The 25,704-nt window shown below is 38.1% G+C and overlaps 1 protein-coding gene and 1 pseudogene across 1 annotated transcript in view; both read left to right on the forward strand.

Annotated features, from left to right (window-relative positions):
* CHPT1 (choline phosphotransferase 1) overlaps positions 1 to 25,704 on the forward strand; it is a gene marked incomplete at its 5' end in the record, with an annotated part of 30,308 nt that continues 4,604 nt past the window's right edge. The window contains 8 exon segments of the mRNA XM_014591775.2: positions 1 to 114; positions 10,296 to 10,443; positions 10,738 to 10,879; positions 15,092 to 15,176; positions 18,123 to 18,254; positions 22,408 to 22,566; positions 22,975 to 23,100; positions 25,485 to 25,595. Of these exon segments, the coding sequence (XP_014447261.1) occupies positions 1 to 114; positions 10,296 to 10,443; positions 10,738 to 10,879; positions 15,092 to 15,176; positions 18,123 to 18,254; positions 22,408 to 22,566; positions 22,975 to 23,100; positions 25,485 to 25,595 (1,017 nt within the window).
* LOC114009787 (uncharacterized) lies at positions 9,904 to 9,966 on the forward strand (annotated as a pseudogene).

Raw genomic sequence — 25,704 nt, forward strand, 5'->3', positions numbered from 1 at the left:
CTCCAGTGGGTCCCGCTCTGGATGGCCCCCAACACCATCACCCTGCTCGGCCTCGCGATCAACCTGCTCACCACGCTCGTGCTCATCTCCTACTGCCCCACGGTCACCGAGGAGGTAGGGCTCGCCGCCCGCCTCTGGGCGGCTGCCGAGGGGAACCCCCAACTGCTTCCTCAGGAGCCCCTCATTCCCTGCCCGAGCCCGACTGGAGGAAGAGGGAGACCCCAGTGTGGCTGAGCCTCCGTAGGGCCCGCAGCTGACTCGAACCACGGAGTCAGCCCGAGCCTCCTGTGACCGCCGAGGCGTCCCCTAGCCCGGTGACCATCTATGCCTCGCTCTCAAGGTCAAGGCCCGGTCCCACGTCTGCCCAGGTCCCCCAGGGGCTGCGGAGAGCCCTAGACCCTCCTGCCTGGCCACCAGCCAACTGCACCAACCGGTGGCATGGACCCGCAGTCGGGTACTTTGCATACTGGGGACTGACCGCTCCTGTCTCCGACCTGCCTCGAGCATAGGCTTGAGGCCAGGTTGGCCAAACCTGAGATGCCCTCTGGACACTTGTATAATCGTCTGTTTCTCAAAGGCTGTGGTCAGGATCCTGAAACTACTGGTAGCACTGATCACAGATAAGTTTTAAGACAAAACTTCCTCTTCGCTTCATCGACTTTCATGAAGAACAAACTAGGGCCTCATCAAGGTGGCATTTCTTTTCATGCCGACCCAGGGATTATAAGTGCCAGCCGATTTTATTAGCGATATTGGTCTATGACCTATGTCCAAAATAAGAAGTCAATAGTACGGGTTTTGGACAACTTTAATCAGAAGCACCGGTTGGTCAGAGGGTGGCAGGGAAGGGGTGCAGTGTGGAACTCACTGCCACCTACAGCTCATTATAGCGCCTGGGATAAATATTACAGGGCACGTTCTGTGGAAAAAGTGCTTTCTTTTCTTTGCCCTCCAAATAGTGAGGTTCCCTTATAATCATGTTTGAGTATTGGTCTGGTGAGGACTCATGGGAGCTGAAGTTGGATAACAGACATACAGTAGAAGTGCTTCATGCCCACCATCCATGCATTCGTTGTTTTTTTTTTATTTGATGGAGTCTACATATTCAACTGTTTTGCCAATTGATATGTGTATTACATATTTCTTAGCTGACATTGCTGTTGTTACTCATTTCCTTTCTGTTTGAAAAAAGCTGCTTTAGTTTGTTCTGTGCTGCCTGTTGCTATAATTTCTCAGGAGCAATATGTTATTGTAGAGTCAAAAGATCTCTGGGCTGGAAGTGGAGGACCTGGTATTCTAACCTGGCTCTGCCAGAACAAACCTACTCAGTCTGTTTATATATGTCACAACTCAGGGACTCGAACCTAGTTCTTCTAGCTCCATCCTCATAGTATTCTCTAGCACACTCACTCCCGTTCACTTAGTTTTGATTGATGTACACAGTAACTCTGTTCTCTTTTATTGAGTTGATTGAATGTTGAATGTTTTAAAATTATTATTTAATTTTATTTATTGTTATTATTATTATTTTGTTTGCTATAGTACACATGCATTCACCAGAGAGAGGCAGAAAGAGAAAAAGAGCGAGAAGCAAAGTGAGAAAGCCAGCCACCAGGTCTGGAACTCAAACCGTAGTTGGCCATGTGGGAGTCCAGTGCTTTAACCACCACGCCACCTGCTGGCCCTGAATGTGGAATGTTTTTGCCTGCCTTCTTAATCTGTATATATAAATCCATGTCAGTGTCATAAAACATAAAGTATGTTGATAGCAGACAGATGCCTAGCTGATGGCCAGGTTAAAGGGCATTGACAAATACATTTATTTATGATGATAGAGTTGAAACAGAAAAATGAGTATACTTAAGAAAGCCAGAAAAGATCATAAGAAAAGGTTTTATTCCATGTTTAAAATAACTCAAATTGTAGTTCCCTTTGTACTAAATAGTAAAGAATTGTTTGTTAGGGGACTTTAATAGAAAGAAAAAGCAATAACCTATAGAGTCCTACTCATATATGTATATTTTACATACATATATATAGGTGTGGGTTTTTTGAGATTTTGTGTATTTTATCTTCCCCTTCCTTTTTTTTTTTTTTTTTTTTTTAAAGAGGTTTTTGCCTTAGGGCACTTGCACTTGCTGGGGAGAGAGACAGACAGACAGACACAGAAACAGTAAGAGGGAAAGTGAGAAATCCCCCATGGGCACCTTCCTTTTTTGAAAGCAGGTCAATAATTTATGAGGCATTATTTGTTCAGGCAGTTCCTCTGTAAGGGAGTAACTTCTATTAGAACAAAATATAAACACCACACTTCCATGAGATGAAAGTTCTAGAAGCAAGACAGGGACTAGGGAGAAGCCAGCCCAGGCCCAGGATTTCCAGGACTCTGATAGCAAATGCCTCCTAAATTCTGTAGCCTCTGTGCCTCTGTCCCTCACCTTAGCCCTGGCCATGTCTTGAAGGAACCTCTTCAGGTCTTGTGGAGGTAGCTTGTCCTTATGGTTTGCCTCTGATTCCTGTGACTTCACTAAAAGAACATGAGGACTGGGGCCCGCAGGTGGTGTGGTGCTTAAAGACGCTGAACTCCCACATGGCTGACTGCAGTTCAATGCTCGGACCTGGCAGCTTGCTTTCTTCACTTTCTCTCTCGCTGTCTCTCTCTGGTCAAATTAAAATAAATAATAATAATAAATAAAGTTAAATAAAATAATAATAATAAAAAAAAAGAATATGAGGACCAGCAGTTGGTGTAATGGCTATGTCGCTGGACTCCCATGTAGTCGACCGCAGTTCAAGTCCCAGACCTGGTGGTTTAAACTAACACCGGACAAGTGTGCATAGGTACCCAAGATCCCGAGAGGAGAATGGAGGAGAAGGGATTGCGGTGGGGTCATCCCCCCTGGGGGGAGGGGTGATTTCTCGCTTTCTGTCTGTCTTTCTTGTGAGCGCATGAGCCCTATAGCAAAAACCTCTCAAAACAAAACAAAACAAAACAAAACAAAACAAACAAACAAAAGAATACGTTGTCTCTCCTTTAAAATTCTGCTTCAAATATTTATAAGGCATGGTATATTGGTATATAGAAAGAACTTTAAGCCCCTTTCTTGGTGCATTTGATTGCGCCATACGGCTACCAACATTTGGGGACTGTGAAGTCAAAGATCAGGAAGTTGTTACAACACCAGAACAATTATATCAGTGATCGATTTGGTCTGGGTCAGGCCTCTTTTCCTGTTCTCCTTAGCACAGTGACAGCTGACATTTTCATCAAGAACTCTAGTGCTAAAGGAGGAAGAAAAGCCGGAACTAGTTCCACAAGATACGAACAGAAAGAGGCTCACCTTGCAAAGTGCACATTTCTTAAGTCCCAAGAAGGCTCCTTTAGCCGTGAAATGCTGGTTTAGCTATGTGGGTGCTGGATGTCTAGTTTTCTTCTTCCCAGCTTATTCTGTCCCCAGCCTAATTTCTTCAAAATAAGCGTGCTCTTCTCAAAGCTGGCCCCTAAGCTGAGCCGAAGCCAAAGATCCGAATTGAAACCAGTGAGCCGTAGGGCCTTCCTGACTAGCTTGACAGACAATGAGCTTGCCCTTCCTGACCACCAGTCTCCTCTGGGGCCAGTCCAGGCCTCAGATGGGAACCTTCTCTCTGAAACGAAGAAGGTCCTCCCACAGGCTCCCAGTAAACAGTATCTTGACCATAACACAGGCACATGTATGGGTCAGGGCAGTCACAGGAACAGGAGCGATCAGTCATTTCTAATTGTTATGTCTCTTAGAAAATGGATTCTCTTTTAAAAATCAAAGAATCACCCATCTGGGTATGAAGTTTACCTTCCACAGCATAGCATACCAGCATTATATTTCTCACATTTGCACAGTCTGTTTTCTGATTTCCTTTCTTCTTTCCTCTTAGAAATGTGGTTTTCTATTTTCATGGAGTCTATTGATATTTGGATTATTGGAATCTTCCTGTTACTATCTGACCTATATTTTTTAAGAATCATTTATTTCGTAATGGCTATGTTGCTGGACTCCCACGTAGTCGACTACGGTTTGATTCCCAGACCCGGTGGCTTAAACTCATGCCAGGTGCATGTGCATGTGTGCCCAAGATCCCGAGAGGAGAATAGAGGAGAAGGGATTGTGGCGTGGCCATTCCCCCTGAGGGGGTGATTTCTTGCTTTCTGTCTGTCTCTCTCTGTCTTTCCGGCGAGCGCACGTGCCCTATAGCAAAAAAACCTCTCAAAAAAAAATTATTTCTTTTATTTCATTTATTATGACTATTTTTAAATTTGACCAGACAGAGACAGAAAGAGAGAGAGAAGAAAAGCAAGAAAGCAAGCCACCAGGTCTGGGACTTGCACCGCAGTCAGCCAGGTGGGAATCAGCACCTCTAACCACTACACTACCTGCTGGCCCTCAAATTACTGTTTTTGTAATGTCTTTCTTTTAAGTTCTTTTTGTTGATGTTGCTTCTTATTGCCAGAGGGTGCATGCACTGGTCATCGGGAAAGTAAGTTCCCATAAAAACTAGAATTGAGTCCGGGTGGCTCTGTAGATTCTGAGTCCTTAGAAGTCTCTTCTGTAATTCCCTTTTTGGCAAGACTCCTGGAAGGACGGTGCTATGCTTAGCTATATGGAGTCCAACCTGTTTGCAGAGCGACAGATTAGGAAAGTTGAAAAAACAGGGACCAGCAGTTGGTAATAATGGCTGTGTCGCTGGACTCCCATGGAGTCGACCATGGTTCAAGGCCTGGACCCAGTGGCTTAAATTCACACTGGGCACGTATGTGTGCGCGTGCCCAGGATCCATCCTCCCCGGGAGGTGATTTCTCGCTTTCTGTCTCTCTCTGTCTTTCTGGCAAGTGCACATACCCTATAGCAAAAACCTCTCCAAAAAAAAAAAAAAAGAAAGAAAGAAAAAGAAAAGAAAAGAAAGAAAAGAAAAGTTGAAAAAACAAACTATTTAATAACTTCCAGTTGGGAATGGAGGTGGTGAACACAGGGAAAAGAGAAGATAGGTCTGGAGTTTGAGACCCTCAGAAGACTGGGAAAACTTGCAATGACTTTGGAAGACTTGGAAAAGGAGCAAACCAGGTATTGGCAGATCAGTGTGCCTTTCTGGCTCGTGCCTTTCAGGAAGGTGCTCTCTCAGCCCTTTCCTGTGGCTCAGTGCCACTACAGCCAATCAATCATGTGGGGGGACGTGCTTCTTGGCAGGTTGGTGAAATAGGTTGTGAAGAATTCAGGTGAGACGGTCCATCGCAGTCTGTGCTGCCTGTTAGACCTCATATCATAGGGAAGTCAGAAACACTGGTTCGATTCTGAACCCAGCCTAGCTGCTCGCCTGAACCCCTTCCAAATGCTTACTACTTTGCTTTCATCTTTAATAAAAAGAACATGATAATAGCTACCCTGTCATCTTGCATTTCTATATCAAATAAAATAATACATAAAAATGTACTCTGTTGTACTGTCTAAAATTAAATTACTTTTTGCAGTCCTATCTCTTGTAACAACCTGTGAATCTTCAGTTCCAGAAATGTGTATCAGCCACTGACTCATGAATGACCTTTTCACTTTCAGGCTCTTACCTTGGTTCCATGTAGACAACTTCTTTTTGCTGCTTAAACTCTCCCTGTGTTTCTCTTCCCCTATTTAATTCTTTCTTCTTCAAGTATCCTAATGAAGTAGTTTTAAACTAGTGAATAAATATTCTTCATCTTCTTTTTCTAAATGAGGGCAGGATGTCATTTTGGACAGAGACCACCACCAACTTTCTTGTCAAGAAATAACTGAATTTATTTCAATGTGAATGAGACTGGAGAACTGTGGCATCAAGACCCTGTTGGGGTGTCTTTCTCTTGCTCTCTGTTTTTTTCTCTCATGGAAAAAATAAAGTAAATAAATAAGTAAATGGGATTACATCCAACTGAAAAGCTTCAGTACAGCACAGAAACTAGTCAACAAACTGAAATGGTAACTTATGGATTAGAAAAATATATTTGCATATCATATATATAATAGGGATCGATATCCAAATTTATAAAGATCTCATGCAACTCAATATTAGAAAACCAAATAACCTGATTTTAAAATGAGCAGGAGCCAGATGGTAGCACAGTAGTTAAATTGAATGAACTGTAAAGCTAATTCACACAGGAGGTTCTTGTCTGGAGACCTTCCTAAGAATGCTAGGCACCTGTGTACCCATGATCTGGGGTTGGCTGAGGCTCTTGAAGGTGCCATCTCTCTGTCTCTTTATCTCTTTTGCTCATGAAATAAATAAATAAATAAACTTTGAAAAAGCATTATTCAAAATACCTATACTTTACATGGCTATATTTTAAAACAGACTCTATTTTAAAACTGCCTTTAAATAAATAAGTTTTAAAAATTAAAATGAGCAAAAGATCTGAATAGCTATTTCTCCAAAATAGATATAGAAATAGCCAACAGGTATATGAAAACTTGCTCAACACCATTAATCATCAGGGAAATGAAAAGCAAAACCACTATGTGGGCCAGCACTGTAGCATAGTGGGTAAGGGAGCTGGGTCCCAGAAAACTGACTGCAGTATAAAGCTCAATCAGGCAGCTTGAAGAACATATTGGGTGCACATCTGTTTGTGTTCCAAATCCTGACAGGATGGAGAAAGGGAGTAAAAGGGGTTGCAGTGTGACCACACCCCATTGAGGGAAGTGTTTTTTCTCTCTCTGGTGAGTGCATGCATCCTCTGGCAAGAACAAACACTGTGAGGTACACCACATACCCTCTAGGAAAAGTCAAAAGATGGCCCAAAATCTGTGGCACTCACCGAATGGAAGACTGGAAGTCACAAGTTAGTTACTGAATCAATCTGACTACACTGAGTAAGATTGTGGACACTTGTTTTTCTACGTCTTAGGTCATTGGGGCAGTCATGACACATTTTTCTATGCAAAAATGTTGTGTCATGACTTCCCTGATGACCCAGTAATTGGGAAGCTAAGGCAGGAGGATCAGGATACAGCAAGACCCTGTCAGGAAATAACCTCGCTTTGTCTTCCTTTCCCTTTTCCCTTTCTCTCTCCCTCCCCTGCTCTGTCATAAAAAGGAAAAAATGTCAAAAGATCACAAATGTCGGCTAGAGTACAGAGAAAGAGAACCCTTGTACTTTCTTGGGGTGAAATGTAGATTGGTACAACTATGATGGAAAACAATATGGATATTTCTAGAGAAATTAAAAATAGAACTACTATATGACCAATAATCCCTCTTCTTGGGTGTATACCAAAAAGAAATGGAATCACCTTACAAACATACCGGCGCTATGTTTATTGCAGCATTATTCACAATACCCAAGATATGGAAGTAACTTAAGTGTCTCTAAATGGATGGATGGATAAAAAGAATCTGGTACATTTATACAATGGAATGTTATTCAGCCCTAACAAAGAACGAGATCTTGCCATTTGCCACACATGGATGAATGTGGAGGACATTATGTTAAATGAAATAGGCATAGAAAGACAAATATCACATGATGTCATTTATATGTTAAATCTAAAAAAAAAAGAAAAGCAACAAAATTCAAGTAGAAATAGAGAACAGAACAGTCAGGGGTCAGGGCAGGGAGGTGTCGGGAATGGAGAGATAGGCGTAGGCCAAAGGAAACAGACCAGGAAATACATAGGATGAGTGAGTATAAAGATCTAATGTACAACATGAGGAGTATGGATAATAAAATTGTACTGTAGGGGCCAGCAGATGGTGTAGTGGTTAGTGCAGTGGACTCCTCCAACATGGTCAACCAAGGTTCAAGTTCCATGCCAGTGACTTGAAACTCATGCTGGGTGTGTGTGCTTATATGCCCAAAATCCTGAGAGGAAGAAGGGAGGATGGGATTGCAGTGTGGCCGTCCTCCCTGGGGGGTGATTTCTTGCTTTCTGTCTTTTCAGTGAGTGCATGCACCCTATAGCAAAAATCTCTCTCTTACAAAAAGGAGGAGGAGGAAAATGGCGGGGGGGAGACCCTCAGATGGCATAATGGTTACATCACTGGACTACCATGTAGTCGACGGTCATTTTGAGTCCTGGACCAGGTGACTTAAAATTTATGCCAGGCACATGTGCATGTGTGCCCAAAATCACAAGAGGAGACTGGAGAAGGAATTGTGGCATGTTCATTCCCCCCCCCCGGGGGCGGGGTGATTTCTGTCTCTCTGTCTCTCTCTGGTGAACACACATGCCCTATAGTAAAAATCTCTCTTTAAAAAAAAAAAAAGAAGAATTGTATAGGGCCAGTGGACATCATGGTGGTTAAGGTGCTGGATCTCTTATGGCTAACTCTGCGGTTTGAGATCCAGACATAGAAGCTTGAGGAATATGCTGGGGGTGTGTGTGTGTCTGTGTGTGTGTTCCAAATCCCAAGGAGAAAATAGAGGAGAAGGATTGTCCCATGGCCATCCTCCCAGGAGGTGATTGCTTACTTTTTCCTTTCTCTCTGTTTCTGTCTGGAGAGCACACACACCCTATAGCAAAAAAAAAAAGAAAAAAGAAAAAAAAAAAAGAAAAAGAAAAAAGGAAAGGAAAGGAGAGGAAAGGGAAGGAGAGGAAAGAAAAGAAAGGAAAAAAGAAAAGTAAAAAAAGAAAGAAAAGAAAGAAGAAAGGAAAAAATAAAAAGAGATTGTACTGTATATAACATTCATACTGAATGAATAGATTTTAGCTGCTTTTGTCACAAAAATAAAAATAAGAGATAACTGAGATGATGGATATGTGTATTTACTTCACTTATAGGAACCTCTACTGTCCATATATATCCCACAACACCATGTTGTATACTCTTTTATTTTATATATATATATATAAAGCAGAGAGTTAAGACTACTCTCTGCTAAACACTTTGGGATTCTTTCAAAAGATTCTAGGTGAGTTATTTCATTTTTGTATGTCGTAAAAATTTATTTCTTTCTTTCCTTTTTTTTTTTTTTAAATAGATTTTGCTATAGGGTGCATGTGCTCACCAGAAAGACAGAGAGACAGAAAATGAGAAATCACCCCCCAGGGAGCACAATCCCTTCTCTTAGAATTTTGGAAATACACACATGCCGGGTGTGGGTTTCAAACCTCTAGGTCCAGGACTCGAACTGTGGTTAGCCACTTGGGAGTCCAGAGCCTTAACCCTTATGCCATCTTCTGGCCCATTAGAGGAACTTTTTGACCATGGTTGTGACCCTTTCCAAAAGTAAATTGGTAGTTTTTTTTTTTTTTAATCACTTTTTTTTAATTGAGAGTTTGTGGGGTTTAATTGTTTTTTTTTTTCTTTTTGTCTGAAATCACAGGCCTGTTCTGCCAACATATCTGAGAACTGTTGTTTTGTATTTTATTGCCTTTCTCTATTTTTAAAGAATTATTTTATTTATCATTATTATTATTATTACTTTTTACATTTTCTACAGGGCACATGAGCTCACCAAAGAAAGAGAGAGAGAGAGAGAGAGAGAGAGAGAGAAACAAGCCACCAGGTCTGGGACTCGAACTTGTTGGCCATGTGGGTGTCCAGCATCGTAATCACCATGCCACCTGCTGGCCCCTATTGCCTTTCTCTTTATATAAGGTGTGAGAGTAAATCCAGTCCCTGGTACTCCATCATGAGTGCCAACAGAAATCTGCAATTTGCCTTTAAGATTTTTTCATAGCAAAGACTTACTGAGGAATTTCAAACCTGTGCCACATGTGAATACGAATAAATTAAAGAGCCAAGGACTAGAAATGAAGATCAGGAATATAACTCCTTGCTTGACCATCAACTTTGTGCCTCTCATAATACGGACTTCTGTGTCCCTCTACCCAGATGACTTCAGCAGTTCTTTAAATTTCCCAATTTAATTTCCAGTGTAGAAGGAAGGTTATAAATGTTGTGCTCGCTTCGGCAGCACATATACTAAAATTGGAACAATACAGAGAAGATTAGCATGGACCCAGTGGCTTAAACTTACGCCAGGCACATGTGCACGCATGCCCAAGATCCCAAGAGGAGAATGGAGGAGAAGGGATTGTGGCGTGGCCATCCCCCTGGAGGGGTGATTTCTCGCTTTCTGTCTTCTGTCTCTGTCTTTCTGGAGAGTGCACGAGCTATATAGAAAGAAAAAAAAAAAAAGAACTCTCAAAAAAAATGTTCTTTATAACATACCAAGACAATATAAGCTGTGACCACAAGAAAATATGTAGATGGGCTTAGGGGGAGCTATTTTCAGACAGAAGCTAGCTGGTTGTCACTTAATAGTCTTTATTCTTTACACTTGTTTTTAGGCACCATACTGGACATACCTTTTATGTGCACTGGGGCTCTTTATCTACCAGTCACTGGATGCTATTGATGGAAAACAAGCCAGAAGAACAAATTCTTGTTCTCCATTAGGAGAACTTTTTGACCATGGTTGTGACTCTCTTTCCACAGGTAAATTGGTGGAGGGTTTTTTACCCCTAGTTTGTTTTATTTATTGTTTTCTTTTTCTTTTTTGATACTAATAACTTAAACATTTAAATGAACTGAGCTGTTTGGTTGATATTTCACATAGTTGAACTTTTGGGAAGAATTTTACACCATGTATTCAATCAGTCATTTTGTTAAGTGTGCCTTATTTTCATGCCAGGATTATGTCCCTTAAAACTCTATCTCTAAACATCCCAGGACAGTTATTTCATTCATTATTTTTAATTCTTAATGGTTCTTAAACCTTGTTTCTTTCAGTATTTATGGCAGTTGGCGCCTCAATCGCTGTTCGCTTAGGAACTCATCCTGACTGGTTGTTTTTCTGCTCATTTATTGGGATGTTCATGTTTTATTGTGCTCATTGGCAGACTTACGTTTCAGGCGTGTTGAGATTTGGAAAGTAAGTGTGTTTTATAAATTGTACATTTGAAAATATAATTGAATTCATTTTTGCAATTTTTGTTATGTCATTTATCCTTAATAAGGGGGACAGAGCTTCAATCATTAGTTTCAATTATCTGGTAATTTACTGGAGCATCCATAAATGTTACATCTTGATTTAAGTCTTTTAAGTATTCTGCATGTTATAAATAGTTACATTATTTTATAACAATTTAAGTTTTCTTCTCTCCTCCATCTTACTCACTAGTTCAACTTACAATAGACAGGAGAAAAAGGAATAATGAGGGACCTGACCTGAATAATATAGAAAAAGGATATGCAATACTTAAATAAGCGGCATTGGATTCATATAATAAAATAATGTGATATGGAGTGTAAGGCCCTTTTTGGTCAAATCTTTATATACAAATAGAGGGATTCCCCTTGACAACAGTCACCAAAAACAGGTAATCGTGAGACTCTCAGCCGTGTAGACAGTTGGTGAGATAATGTAAAAGCACCTTGCAAAGGCTAGAGCTAACCCTCAGATAAGGTACTCATGTATGTCTCTGGTGCCTCTTTCTTCAACTCCAGGAAACAGAGCACAAAGCAGGCACACTATTCGCTATTCCTTTTTCCCATTTAGCTCCCTCTCCACCTGACCTTTTAAGAACTATTTAACGTTTGCTCATTTTTGGCTTGGTTTCCATGTCTACTTGTTCTTTTTACCCTTATTTTATTGCAGCATAAGAAAAACAGTAGCTCTGAAGAAAAAAATCCCCAATAATGATAAATAAGAGGAGAAACTCAAACTATGGATTGTTCAGCAGAGAGAAGGCTTTAGGCCGTTTCTTATATTGACTAAATTATGAAATAATTGCAATTAGCGTCTTTTGAGAACTTGCATATTTCAGGCATTATAACAATATTAAGTGCTTTATATGCATGATCTGTTTATTCTTCACATTAACCCTCTAAGGTAGTAGTATCTCCACTGTACAAATGAGGCAGTGCAAATATACTGCCAATAAGTGGTAGAGGCAGGAGGTATCCCAGGGAGTTTGCCATTTAATTACTAACTCTACATGGTATTTATCTTAAGCAGCGTATTTTATTACCTCACCAAAATGAAAACATCATGGAGAATTGAGCAAAATAGACTGATGTCCTGCTTAACACTGTAAGACAGATCTACATGTAGGCCATCAACCAAGCTTCTGGAAATGTTTACTTGAGTTAATGTACATTGCATATAGGTTAGAATGGATTTCCTGAAAAGCTGTCAAATTCTTTTTAGTTTAATTTTTATAGTGCATATAGTATTTGAGTACAGATATATGAAACCATGCCAAACAATCTCAGAATATACTGTGAGAATTAATTTTATGAATATATTCTTGGTATAAGCCTGTTTGATGTAGTTTTCTTCTTTTCTAAAAGACTGACAGAAAATTATTAGAGAAAACATTAGAAATTTCTATGGCAATTCAATAGAATAATATTGAGTCTGCTGAATCAAGTAAAATATTTTTCCTCCAGTCTCCTTGCAGGATTGTTTAATTGGGCTAGAGAATTTAAGGATTTACTAATATTACTGAACTTTTGCTACATAATTTTCCAAGCCCTTAAGTCATTTATTACTCACTATTGATTCTGCCTTAAGTGTAATAGTTAAAAGTACAGACTCTGGATAGTCTGGGTAGAACCAAATAATAAAGGCAGCATATTATGCCATACTATTTTTATTTCAATTCATTTTTTTGTATATTTACTTTCTCATGAGTGACATTAATAACTAATTCTTACTAAAAGGAGAACTGATGTCTTACGTATTAATTAGTAAGTAACCGATGTCATAAGGAAATAAGACAAACAAATCAGACACAATCCCTGCCCCCTTGGCACCTACACGCTAATATGGGAGACAGCCAATAAAGTAAACTAAGTGAGTACTGCATATAATAGGTTGGATGGTGATGAGCATCGTGTGTCAACAACTGTAAAGGGTCTGGAATTTTACCCTAATTGGAAGCTACTAAGCAAGCCTGTTATTGTTTTATGAGCGCTGGCAGAAGACACCAGCTCCTGGGTCAGAGGCAGGGGACAATTTTATTATCCAGGGTAAAGGCAGATCCCTTCCCTCACCTTCTCCCCCCTTCTGGCATTATCCTTTGGGTACCTCACAGGTGGGCCTAGAAGAACTCCTAATTCAGTGGACTGCATTATAGGGCGGTGATCACTGAGGAATCTAATGATTTCATAGCAAGCAGAAGCAGACCTGCTCTCTGGGGGGAGATGGAATCTTACCCTTCAAGGTTGGTCACTGCAAACACAACCCTGAGAAATGGCCCAGGTAAAGTGTATTCAGGATTGGTACACTCAGCAGGGATGCTTGGGTCTGTGGCAGACGGCCTCTCTTAATTATATAAACAAAAAGTAAGTAGGAGGGGCCAGCAGGTGGCAAGGAGATTAAAGTGCTGGATCCCACATGCTGACTCTGTAGTTCAAGTCCCAGACCCAGCAGATTGAAAATCACACTGGGAGTATGTGCATGCTTGCCCAGAATCCTGAGATAAGACTGAAGGAAAAATATTTCATTTGATTCAGCAGACTCAGTATTATTCTATTGAATTGCCATAGAAATTTCTATACTTGCCTTATTGTGGTCTGGTAATAAACGATGTACCACACTTTGAATAGCATTATTTATGGATTATTCTCCATAACAGCCTGGGGAGTTAAGGATATACCCTTACTATGTCCCCAGTATCTATCAACCTTTCATTTTTAAAGCCTTTTTTAGATCCAGTTTCCAAGAACCTCTCATAATAAAAACACACAATTCATTTGCTAAATGAGTCTATTTAACAAATAGAAATATGCAGCATTTCCCTCTCCAAAACATAGGAGTTAGTTATAGCTCTGACAACATATACTAGATGGCCAGTAAATGTTCCCTTTCCTTCACAAAGTATCTACATTATATTATGTTATATTATATTATTAAGTTAAATTAGCCTTTTCTGACTAATTTGTCTATTTTTCCAAGTAGCTTCTTGTAAGCCTCCGATCTTACAAATACTGGATATTATTTGTACTTTTCTTTTACCTGTGGGTTAAAGTTCAATTCACCTTTTTCTTCTGACTGCTCCCCAAAATAACTCAGTCAAGAAGTCTCTTCTTCCAAATCTGGTTTTACTTCATCATCTAAGCCCTACATTTCTTGTCTTGTAGCCACAGAGCAATATGTATTTCTCCATCATCTAAAGATTTGGGCATCCAAATGGAGATGTAAAGTTTGTAGACAGGTGAAAGAATCTGGAGCTCAGGAAAACAATATAGACTGCAGTTAGGAATTTAGAGGTCATTTAGCATATAGATGATAGTTTATTATTTATTATTATTTTAAATTTGCACAGGGCACGTGTGTTCACCAGAGAGAGAGAGACAGACAGAAAGAAAGCTGCCAATCCAGGACTTGAAATGCAGTCAGCCACGAGGGAGTCCAGAGCCTTAACCACCACACCACCTCCTAGTTCCTAGATGGTAGTTTTAAGTATAGATAAAATTGTTCAGAGAATATGAAAGTACAGAGGGAGTTCTGAAAACTGTGTTTATGATAAGGGAGGAAGCACCATTCTAGGAAGGAAGCTGAGAAGAGCTCCGCAAGGTAGGAAAATCAACAGAGAGCAAAAGAAATGAAAACATAACAAAATGTTCCAAGAAAGCAGGCCTGGGGGCCAGCAGGTGGCATAGTGGTTAAGGTACTGAATTTCCACATGGCTGACCAAGGTGTTAGTTCTGAACCTTGACTTAAAAGTGTTAAAGAATTTGCCTTAAATCATACAATTGTTTTTCATTATTACTAAATTTGTTTTCTAGAGTACAGTAATACATAATTGTTTTTAAAAATTCAAACTTTATAGAAATATATGAAGTAGAAAATAAGTCTTCTATAATTTCAGTGGTAACTTTCAGTAATTTGAATAAGCAATACAAGTTTTTTCTCGTTTTTAACATGCTAATGTTTACTACATATGAGTACATGTTGTTCTGTAGCCTTTTTCACTTAGTAGTGTAGTCAGTTGATAATTCAATGATGTAAGTAGAGATAAAAATAAACTAAGCCTATAGAAATTTATACATTTTTGATATTTTAATATTTGGTTAACCTCTGTATTTAGTAATTTACTTACAAACACAGTACCTATTTTTTGTTGTCCTTCTTTAGAGTGGATGTAACTGAAATTCAGCTAGCTTTAGTGATGGTCTTTCTGTTGTCTGCATTTGGAGGACCGACAATGTGGGACTATACGGTAAATATGAATATTTAAATTTATATTTGAGTACTTTTAAATGTTTAGAAAAGATATTGCACTATTAAATTTTCTTTAAAAAATACATTTTAAATTGTTTTCCTTCATTTTGTAATGTCATTATCCTATATATCTTATTATATAATTTTTGCCTATGCATAAATATATCACCTAATAGGGAAAAAAAACATGGAATTACCTTTACCAGACCAAAATTTATCTCAGAAAATAAATATCTTTGTTTTTATTTATTAATTTTTATGATGTAAGATGCATACACTCACCACAAACAGAGACAAAGAAAGAAAGAGGGAAAGTGAGAAAGCACTCCCACCCTCCCAGGGAGATGTGTATACCACAATACCTTCTCCTCCATTCTCCTCTCGGAATTTTGGGCATGCATGCACACACACCTGGCGTGTTTTTTTTTCCCAAGCCATTGGGTTTGAGACTTGAAATGCAAAGTTGGCCATGTAGGATCCAGCTGCCTTAATGTCCAGGCCATCTGCTGGGCCCATGAAATAAATATTTTAAAAAATAATGAAGCAACTTCTCCATCTTGTCAGGAATTTGACACAGACATACATATGCCCAGCATGTCTTTCAAGTCTTGGGGGCTGGGATTCCAACCGCAGCCAGTCCTATGGGGTCTGGCTCCCAATGCACAGCACTTAACCACCGTGCTAAAGGATTGGCCCAAAATAGTTTCTGTTTGAAACTTGTCCCTCAATCTTAGGAAAGAAAAGTGACTAATCTACATTTTTATAATCTACTATGAGGTGAAGATTTTGCACCTTAAAAAGTGTATTTTCTGCTTGTTTGGTGATTTAATGTTTTGATAAAAGTTGGCTCTTGGTTAACCACTGTTTCAAATTTGAGCTTTGCATCACTATTCCATCACTACAACCTAAGCCCACAACACTGGCTATCTGAACTTTAGTTCATATTGTTATGAAAAAATAATAGCCAGCAACTAACATTCATTCAACACTTATGTTCCTAAAAATTTTATCATCAGTTTCATCAGCCCCTCAGAACAATCCTATGAAATAGATACTATAATTTTTCTGTTTTATAAATAAACTAGAGAATGATTAATTAAGTAATTTGTCCAGGGACAAGTGAGAAGTAAGCACTGGAGCCAAGAATCAAGTAGACTGATTGCAGACTACATGTTTATAGTCAATAAGCTATATACCTCTGATAAAAGTAGAAATACAAAACTAAACATACTCATACCATGTGAGCCAGCAGTCACACTCCTTGGTATTTACCTAAATGAGTTGAAAACTTAAGTCCACTCAAAAAACAATGTTTATAGCAGCTTTATTTGTAATTGCCAAAACCTGGAATCAACCAGGATGTCCTTCAGTAGATGAATGGGTAGACTGTGTTATATGCAGACCATGGAATATTACTCAATGCTAAAGAGAAATTATCTATTAAGTCATGAAAAGTCATGGAGGAACTTTAAATGTTTATTACTAATACAAAGCCAATCTGAAAAGGTTGTGCATGGTATAATTTCAATCATGTGACACTCAGGAAAAGGCAAAACTATGGAGACAGTAAAAAGATCAGTGGTTTCTAAGATTTGAGGGAAAAGAGGGATAACAGGTGGAGCACAGGGGATTTTTAGGCCAGTGAAACTATTATGTGTGATACTATAATGGTGGCTCCATGTTATTACACATCAGCCAAAACTCACAGACTGTCTACCACCAAGAGTGACCCCTAAAGTAAACTATGAACTGTGGGTGATAGTGATGTATCAAGTAAGTTCATCAGTTGTAATAAATATACCAGTGTGGTACGTGATGTTAATAGTGGGCCAGGTTCTGCATGTAGGGGAGGAGGGACAAAAGGTAGTGGGTACTCTGCACTTTCTGTTCAACTATGTTATAAACTTAAAACTGCTTAAAAAAAAACAACTAATGTCTATTAAAAATATAGTAAAAGACTTTCCTGTGACACTTGGTGTCAGAATTGACAATTATCATTTATATCAGCAACCTCAAAATAGACTCTGAGCATATTTTTAAGTAGTAGTACACTTCCTGAGACATTCATATTCTTGACCATCAGGGAGAATAAACAATAGATTCAAAGATATGCTCCCATAGCCCTATACAGTATACCAGAGGACATGTCTTTTATGGTAGCTGTTCAGTTAGTACTCATAAAAAGGTCAATGTGGACCTAGAAGCAGCTAGGCAACTTCAGTCATTACGTACAACTGTCTTAAATTTGGAATTGAATCTTAAAATAGTTTTATTCAATGTTTTGGTAAATATCATAGGAAGAAAACACACCTGCTTATTTCTCATCCATGAGGATAGTTATTTTTTATGTAGGTTTTCTAAATTTAATTGTTAACCTCTAGTTTCCACTAGTTTTGGTTCAATTTTTCAGTGTCTGTTTTCAAAACACAAATACCCTACAGCTTCTGGCAATTCATTGTTACTATTTTTTTAAATCCTTTGCTGCCTTTGGAAGTTTTCTTGAACAGCAGTTGACCCGCAGGTAAATATATTACTAGAGATTCAATCCTGGATATTAACTACAGAAACTTTTTGCATGCACACATCCTGATACTTGTCACATTTATGATGCCGACCATGGTGGCGCCTTTCCTGTGGTACTACCTCTTAGGACTACTAAATTAACCTATCCTTTTTCATATTTAAGTCATATGAAGCCTTCTGAGATTAAATGTTCAATCAAAATTGTGTGAATAGACTAAGCTTATTTGGTGGGTTTATTTTTCACTTAATGAAAAAAAGTTTCAGAAAAAGTTACTACTTCAGTCTATATTCCAGAAATTAAGGTTCGATTACAAGAAAAAGGATAACTTACTCTACAGGTCCATATCATAATGTGTCTTTATTATGTAATAAAATAAATTATATTAGTTTAATGATTTGTTTCTTCCCTCTACCCCTAAAGATACCCATTCTAGATATAAAATTGAAGATCTTTCCAGTTCTTGGAGTAGTAGGTGGAGCAATATTTTCCTGTTCAAATTATTTCCATGTTATTCTCCATGGTGGCGTTGGCAAGAATGGATCCACTATAGCAGTAAGGCATTAATTTCATCATTATTCAGTATTACTTTTATGATAAATTTTCTTATCATGATATATAAAAATGTACTGGAATATGCCAAAGTTTAAGAATAGAGAAGGAAACTAAGTATCTTAAATAATTCATTTTAGGCATATAATACAAAAGCATTTTTTTTTTTCTTTTGGAAACCCACCTCATGGATAAATACGAAAGCATTTTAAAAACAGTTTAGCCTGATAATAAAGTATTTTTCTTCTTCCTAAGGCTTGCTCTGCATAGATATTTCTACATTTCAGTTAATCATTCACTATTTCATTCCTGTATATAATTAAGAATTGCCATTTGCTCTTTTTTTTTTTTTTTCCATTTTGTTCCTTGAACTAATAGAGGAGAGGGGGGAGAGTGAGTTGTCGAAGGTCAATTGTTTCATATATGGGACAAATTATTAATATTACTTATGAAGTAAATTTTATTGAAATGTCTCTAAAATATACTTAAAAGAATTATTCTGGGAACCAGCAGTTAGTGTAATGGCTATGTCGCTGGACTCCCACGTAGTTGACTGCGGTTCGCGTCCCGGACCCGGTGGCTTAAAACTCACGCCAGGCGCATGTGTGTGCATGCCCAAGATCCCGAGAGGAGAATGGAGGAGAAGGGATTGTGGCGTGACCATCCCCTCTGGGGGGTGATTTCTCGCTTTCTGTCTCTATGTCTCTCTCTCTCTCTGTCTGGCGAGCGCACGTGCCCTATAGCAAAAAAAAAAAAAAAAAAACCCCCCCAAAAAAAAAAAAAAAAAAGAATTATTCTAATACTTTAAAAAAGGTAATTATTTCTTAAGGGGTAAACCTTGTGTTTGTGAACTTTACACCTTGCTCATGCTATACTTTTCCATTACTTTTAAATAGAAAGAGACTTCCTGCAAGTTTATAGTACCTATATGTTTTAAAGGCCTGCTGTCATCTTCAAGGGGGTTGGACATAGGAAGTACTTACTCCAGGATGCCACCTTGTAACAGAACATAGTTAGAATGCCTTTGTTAGGATTGCATTAAGTTATAGCACAGTCTCTCTAGTTGCTTTAGTTCTATAGTTCAAAATTTTTTTTTAGTTTTTATTTATTTATTTTTGCTGTAGGGCATGTGTGCTAACTGGAGAGACAGAGACACAGAAAGTGAGAAATCATTGCCCAGGGGGAATGGCCACGCCACAATCCCTTCTTCATTCTTCTCTCAAGATCTTGGGCACGCACGTATATGTACCCAGCTTGAGTTCTAAGCCACTAGGTTTAGCACTAGAATTGCGGTAGACTACGTGGGAGTCCAGCGACAGCCATTACGCCATCTGCTGGTCCCAAAATTTCTAACCTATAAGTGTGGATTTTATTGGGGGAAATAGTCAAACTCATTTGGAGCCAAGTCTAATAAATAAGGGGAATAATAATCGTGAGAAACAGCATTTTTAGTTAAAAAAATTCTCATTTTCTTAAATGACTTGTAAATTAGCTCTCAAGACAATTTCAACAAGTCTCCATAATTCATAAAGTATCTTTATGAAAATATTTTACATACACAATTCAAATGCAAAGTATAAATTAATTTAGACATATAAGGTCTGATATATTTGGAAAAATATGCATTTCTTGAGATGTTTTGTCAGTTGATCTATGTGCAGCACTGTGCATAAGGTAATTAGCAATAAATGTTTTTTAACCATGGATAAAATAGAACACTAGCTGGAACATAAGTTCCACTAAAGACAATAAAAATAAAGATCAGTGTCGATTTTGAAAATATTTTACTAAGAAATCATGAATATTAATAATTAAATGTTTGAAAGAACTTGAACACAAGCTAAGTAGTTAATTGCAAATTCTTAAACTGCTGGTGGGTTTCCAACCTTTTTAGCAGCAGTTTTTTTTTTTTATTGAAATATAAGAACTGGGAACCAGCAGTTAGCATAATGGCTATGTCGCTGGACTCCCACGTAGTCGACCGCAGTTCGTGTCCCGGACCCGGTGGCTTAAAACTCACGCCGGGCGCGTGTGCGTGCGTGACCAAGATCCCGAGAGGAGAATGGAGGAAAAGGGATTGCGGCATGACCATCCCCCCTGGGGGGTGATTTCTCGCTTTCTATCTCTATGTCTCTCTCTGTCTGTCTGGCAAGCGCACGCGCCCTACAGTGAAAATCTCTCAAAAAAAAAAATAAAAAGAAATATAAGAACTGTAATATATAAAATATATAAAACACTAATAGTCTAAGTTTTTATAATGTATTATTATATAATGTAGTGTCTTATATATGTAATTTTATAGTAGTATTACTTTATTTGATAGTAAGTTCTAAGTTCAAACATGTAAACTTGGGGCCAGCAGGTGGCATGGTGGTTAAGGCTATAGCCATGGCTGACTGTGGTTCAAATCCCATGCCCAGTAGCTTGAAAACCATTCTGGGTGCATGTGCATGCATGCCCAAAATCCTGAGAGGAGAATGGAGGAGAAGGGACTGTGGCATGACTATCACCCCCAATGGGTGATTTCTCACTTTTCCTTTATCTGTCTCTCTCTGACAAGTACACACACCCTCTGGTAAAAACCTAAAAAAGGTTAAAAAAAAAAGCATGAAAACTTAATAAACAAGAGTAATACTGTTTAATGAACACATTTAGATTGGTGGTTAGAGATTTAGTAAGCCTTAATAGTAAATTTATTTTAACATTTTATTTAGGATAAATAGTGTTGAGAGAATCCTGATTCACACAAATAAAAATGTAAGGGCCAGCAGATGGTATAAATGGTGTAATGGCTACATCGCTGGACTTTCATGATTCGAGTCCTAGAACCGACAGCTTAAAACCCATGTTGGGGGGACCAGCCAATGGCATAATGATTATATTGCTGGACTCCCACATGACTGCTGTTTGAGTCCCGGACCCGACAGCTTAAAACTCATGCTGGGCACATGTGTATGTGTGCCCAAAATCCCAGGAGGAGAATGAAGGGATTGTGGCATGGCCATTGCCCCAGGTAGTGATTTCTTGCTTCTGTCTCTCGGGAAAGCGCATGTGCCCTATTGCAAAAATCTCTTAAGAAAAAAAAAAAAAAAAGCTCACATTGGGTGTGTGCACATGCAAACCCAAAATACCAAGAAGAAAAGTGATTGAAGTGTGGATATCACCCCTGTGGGGTGATTTCTTGCTTTCTGTCTCTCCATGTCTCTCCGGTGAGATCATGCACCCTATAGCAAAAATCTACTTTTTCTAAGAGAGGTGTTTACTATACGGTGTGTGCGCTCACTGGAGAGTCAGGGAGAGACAGACAGAGAGACAGAAAGCGAGAAATCATCCCCAGGGAGATGGCCATGCTGGAATCACTTTCCCTCCATTCTCTTCTCAGGGTTTTGGGCATGTGCACACATGTGTCCAGTGTGAGCTTTAAGCTGCTGGGTCTGGGATTCAAACACCGTCAACTATGTGATTCCAATGACGTAACCATTATGCCATCTGCTGGGCCCAGCAAAAATATCTTAAAAAGAAAAAAAGTAAAGGCCTGGTCCAGCCTGGCACGCTTCCTCCTGCACTCACTTTCTCATTAAAAAAGAAAAGAAAAATGTAATGGCCTTGACTGTACAATTTTACCTTAAAGAACATTTGCAATCTGAATGAAAAAGTAAAATGTAGGAGGTGAGGGTATATAGTATAGTCAGAAACCAGGACAAAATTGAAATCTTCCTAATCGGTGATTAAGATATTTTATAAAATTGGCAGGATAAAATTTCTCTCTGGAAAATAAGGTATTTGTAAAGTATCTCCCTCAAAAATTTGTTAACTTGGCAACCCTGGTGTTAATGGCCTTCAAAACAGTAAAAGTTGATACAGAATAAATTGCATTGTTAACTTTAGTTGATTATTAGTTTAAAATGTGGATGTGTATGTAAAGTGTGTATATAATATAGTACCAAACATCTGTGGTACTGTGTCATGTCTTTGTAATCCTAGGATTTGGTGGAAATGTGAAAAGCATAGCTAAGGTTTTTATACTCCCTTAAACCATATACTACATCAGGCTCTTTAGGTCTGTAACTCCTTGCACAAAATAGATGCTCAGAGAACGTTTGCATTGTAATAAATGCAGTGTTAAAATGTGATGATTTTCTGCTTTATTCCTTAGGGTACCAGTGTCTTGTCACCTGGACTCCACATAGGACTGATTATTATACTGGCAATAATGATATACAAAAAGTCAGCAACTAATGTGTTTGAAAAGCACCCTTGCCTTTATACCCTAATGTTTGGGTGTGTATTTGCTAAAGTCTCACAAAAATTAGTGGTAAGAAATTATTTTATGATTCATGGTATAAATAATGTACTTATTCCTTAAATACAAATCTGAAAACTATCTCATTTAATGCATAGATTTCTTTTGTGGTGTCAACATCACAATAAATAGTTGTTTGTGATCCAAATAAACCTGATATGAATTGTTACATTCAGTTGTTTTAATTATTTGTTTAGCTGCAATGATCAATTACAGCTTTCTGATAGCAAGGAATTTAAACATTGAAAACTTTAATAAGATACCCAGTTATGAATTTGAGGTATGGATAAGTATTCCCATATTAAGTATGAGATTAAATTATTTCTTTGTCTTAATAGTGAATTAAAGTTATAATTAATTATCCTAAAAATAAAAGCTAAAACCTTTAATAGTGAAATTACTTTGTTTACTTTTTTGTAGATAGCTCACATGACCAAAAGTGAACTGTACCTTCAAGACACTGTCTTTTTTGGTCCAGGTCTTTTGTTTTTAGACCAGTACTTTAATAATTTTATAGACGAATATGTTATTCTATGGATAGCCATGGTAAGTTCTTTTCTGTTACTTATTTTTTAACAGATGTCAGGTCACATTATGCTAATAGCTATTTCACTGGGGTCAGTAAGCTTAATATCTAGTCTACATATTAAATGTTCTGAATATTTAAAATTATTTACTTCTTTTAGACTGGGAGTCATTTATGTGTAGAAATGGCCAACATATCTGGAGGTTAGTTTTCCAAAAACCCAGATCCTTGGAAATACAACTGTGTTCCTAATAAATATTTTTATTCCCTAAAACAGTACAAACATGTCAAAAACTACTTCCATCTACCCAAAAGACTTTCTGACTTGACTAAATCAAGTCTATTAGAATTATTACCAATTTATTGCAGATAGTAGGCAAATCAGATGAGTGCTACTAAAGGTGGGCAGAAAGCAAAATGATAGATGTACTACTAAGCACAGGATTCTGAGACCCTTTCATGTTAGAAGTAAGCAACCCTATATAACCCTATGGTCCTTGAGAACAGTGCAAAATTTGTGTTAATGAGGATTCAATCATAAAGCAAAGTTTAAATTCTGGATATATCCTGCTTAATGAATGTGGATTATACCTGTATTTCTTTCCTAATAATTACAAAATACAGAATATGGTGCTTAAGAGACATTTTAGTCATCTGAGGTACATTTCAATCACAAAACTAGGTAAATGGAGCATTGTGATTATTTTATAGTAAGACATACCTTTGTAAATGGTTTTCAATTAATGTTTATTTTAAGCAATTTTGCATTATTTTACCCTGTCTCTGGATCTCACTAGCTTTCGCTAAATTGTTAGTATGTAAGGATACTGAAGTCAACTTCAAAAAAGAAAAATACTCTGCAGTGAATCTTGATAATTCTAGTAATTTCACTCTATTTGTTAGATTTGGATATTTAAAAAATCTATTATCTATTCCATGCTTGGACCTCTGGGGTACATTTAATGACTCTTCACTAGGTTGTACAGTATTGTTTTTAATAACTTAATATTCATTCATAGTCCATTCAGAAGTTTTACATTTTCCCATGGTAATAGGATGTAATTTCATTAAGGTGGACAATAAAACTGTTTAGACAATGTTCTAAAAAGTGTTCGAAAATCAGAATAATTCTCTTTAATGTGCTACCTTTTATAAATATTTTTAAGACTCCCAAACAATCCAAAATTGAGAACTAGTGTGATTATTTAAAATATCTGAAAACTCAAAAAATTTTTTGAGAGGTTTTTGCTATAGGGTGCATGCGCGTGCCAGAAAGAGACAGACAAAAAGTGAGAAATCACCCCCCAAAGGGGGATGGCCACGCCACAGTCCCTTCTTCTCCATTCTCCTCTTGGGATCTTCGGCACGCACACACACACGCCCAGCGTGAGTTTAAGCCACCAGGTCCAGGATTCAAACCGCCGTTGAGTACATGGGAGACCAGCGACATAGTCATTATGCCACCTACTGGCCCCAAAACTTAAGTGTTCTTTTAATGAAGTTAGGTATGTATTACTAAACAGAATTATCTGAGATAATTAAAATGCCAAGTGTTAAGAGTTCAAGTACCTATTTGTAATAGTAGGTTTACACGCTATCACACTGGACCTGGTTTATACCCGTGATGGAAACTGGTGAACTAAGAAAATTGAAATCATTTTTTCATTAAAACACTGTAAGGGCAACAAATACACACACATACATGAGCCAGACATCACATATATGCCCTATGTCACTCATAAAGAAAAGCATCTTGCTTCAGAAAAGGGCCTGATGGAGCTTTTCAAGTAAAGAGTGTGTTTCTTTTCCCCTTCATGGGTAAGAATTCTCTCACCATGGTCAAAGTTATGAGGTTTACTTTTCTCCTGGGCTTCATTTTCTGAAGGGAGGAATTTGACTATGTTCTGTGGGCAAAATCTCTAAATAGAAGACTTCTCTATTTTGTATACAACCCAATTTTGTATATATGCTTCCCCTCATCTATGATGTTTTGCCCCCAACCTTTTTCCTTCTTACAACTAACCTCAACAGAATAAAAAAGGAATCTGATGTGATTAATTTATTATATTATGCCTGATAACCCCTTCTTGTAGGAAATATGCAGTTCACTGCATAGCAGAAAGTTGAGAGAATGTGGGGTTCTGAAGACTTGGGTTGTGCTACTTTTCAGGCTTTTTTTTTTTTTTTTTTTTCAGTCTAATCCTTTTACCTCTCTGAGCTTCTGTAACAGTTAAATGCCTTGCATGTTCCAGAGGACTACTGTGAGGTCCAAGTATAAACTATGTGAAAGTATTTTCAGTGAAGAATTTTAGTTTGAGATTTGGGGAGAAATAGAAAAATAGGTGTTCCTTCAGAAAAGTTAAGACTATAATTCATCTTATGTTTTCTTTTTTTGCTTCTAAAGGCCATTTCTTCATTTGATATGATAATATACTTCAGTGCTTTGTGCCTGCAAATTTCAAGACACCTTCATCTAAATATCTTCAAGACTTCGTGTCATCAAGCACCTGAACAGGTTCACAAGCATATTGACTGACTAATAGCTCAAGGAAAAAAGGAGAAGCAGTTAGGGGAACCTATGAGTGAAGGAAATTCCCCTATTCAGGAGGCTAGTATACTATCAA

Source organism: Tupaia chinensis, unplaced genomic scaffold (assembly GCF_000334495.1).
Source record: "Tupaia chinensis unplaced genomic scaffold, TupChi_1.0 Scaffold000054_1, whole genome shotgun sequence".
NCBI classification, from domain to species: Eukaryota; Metazoa; Chordata; class Mammalia; order Scandentia; family Tupaiidae; genus Tupaia; species Tupaia belangeri.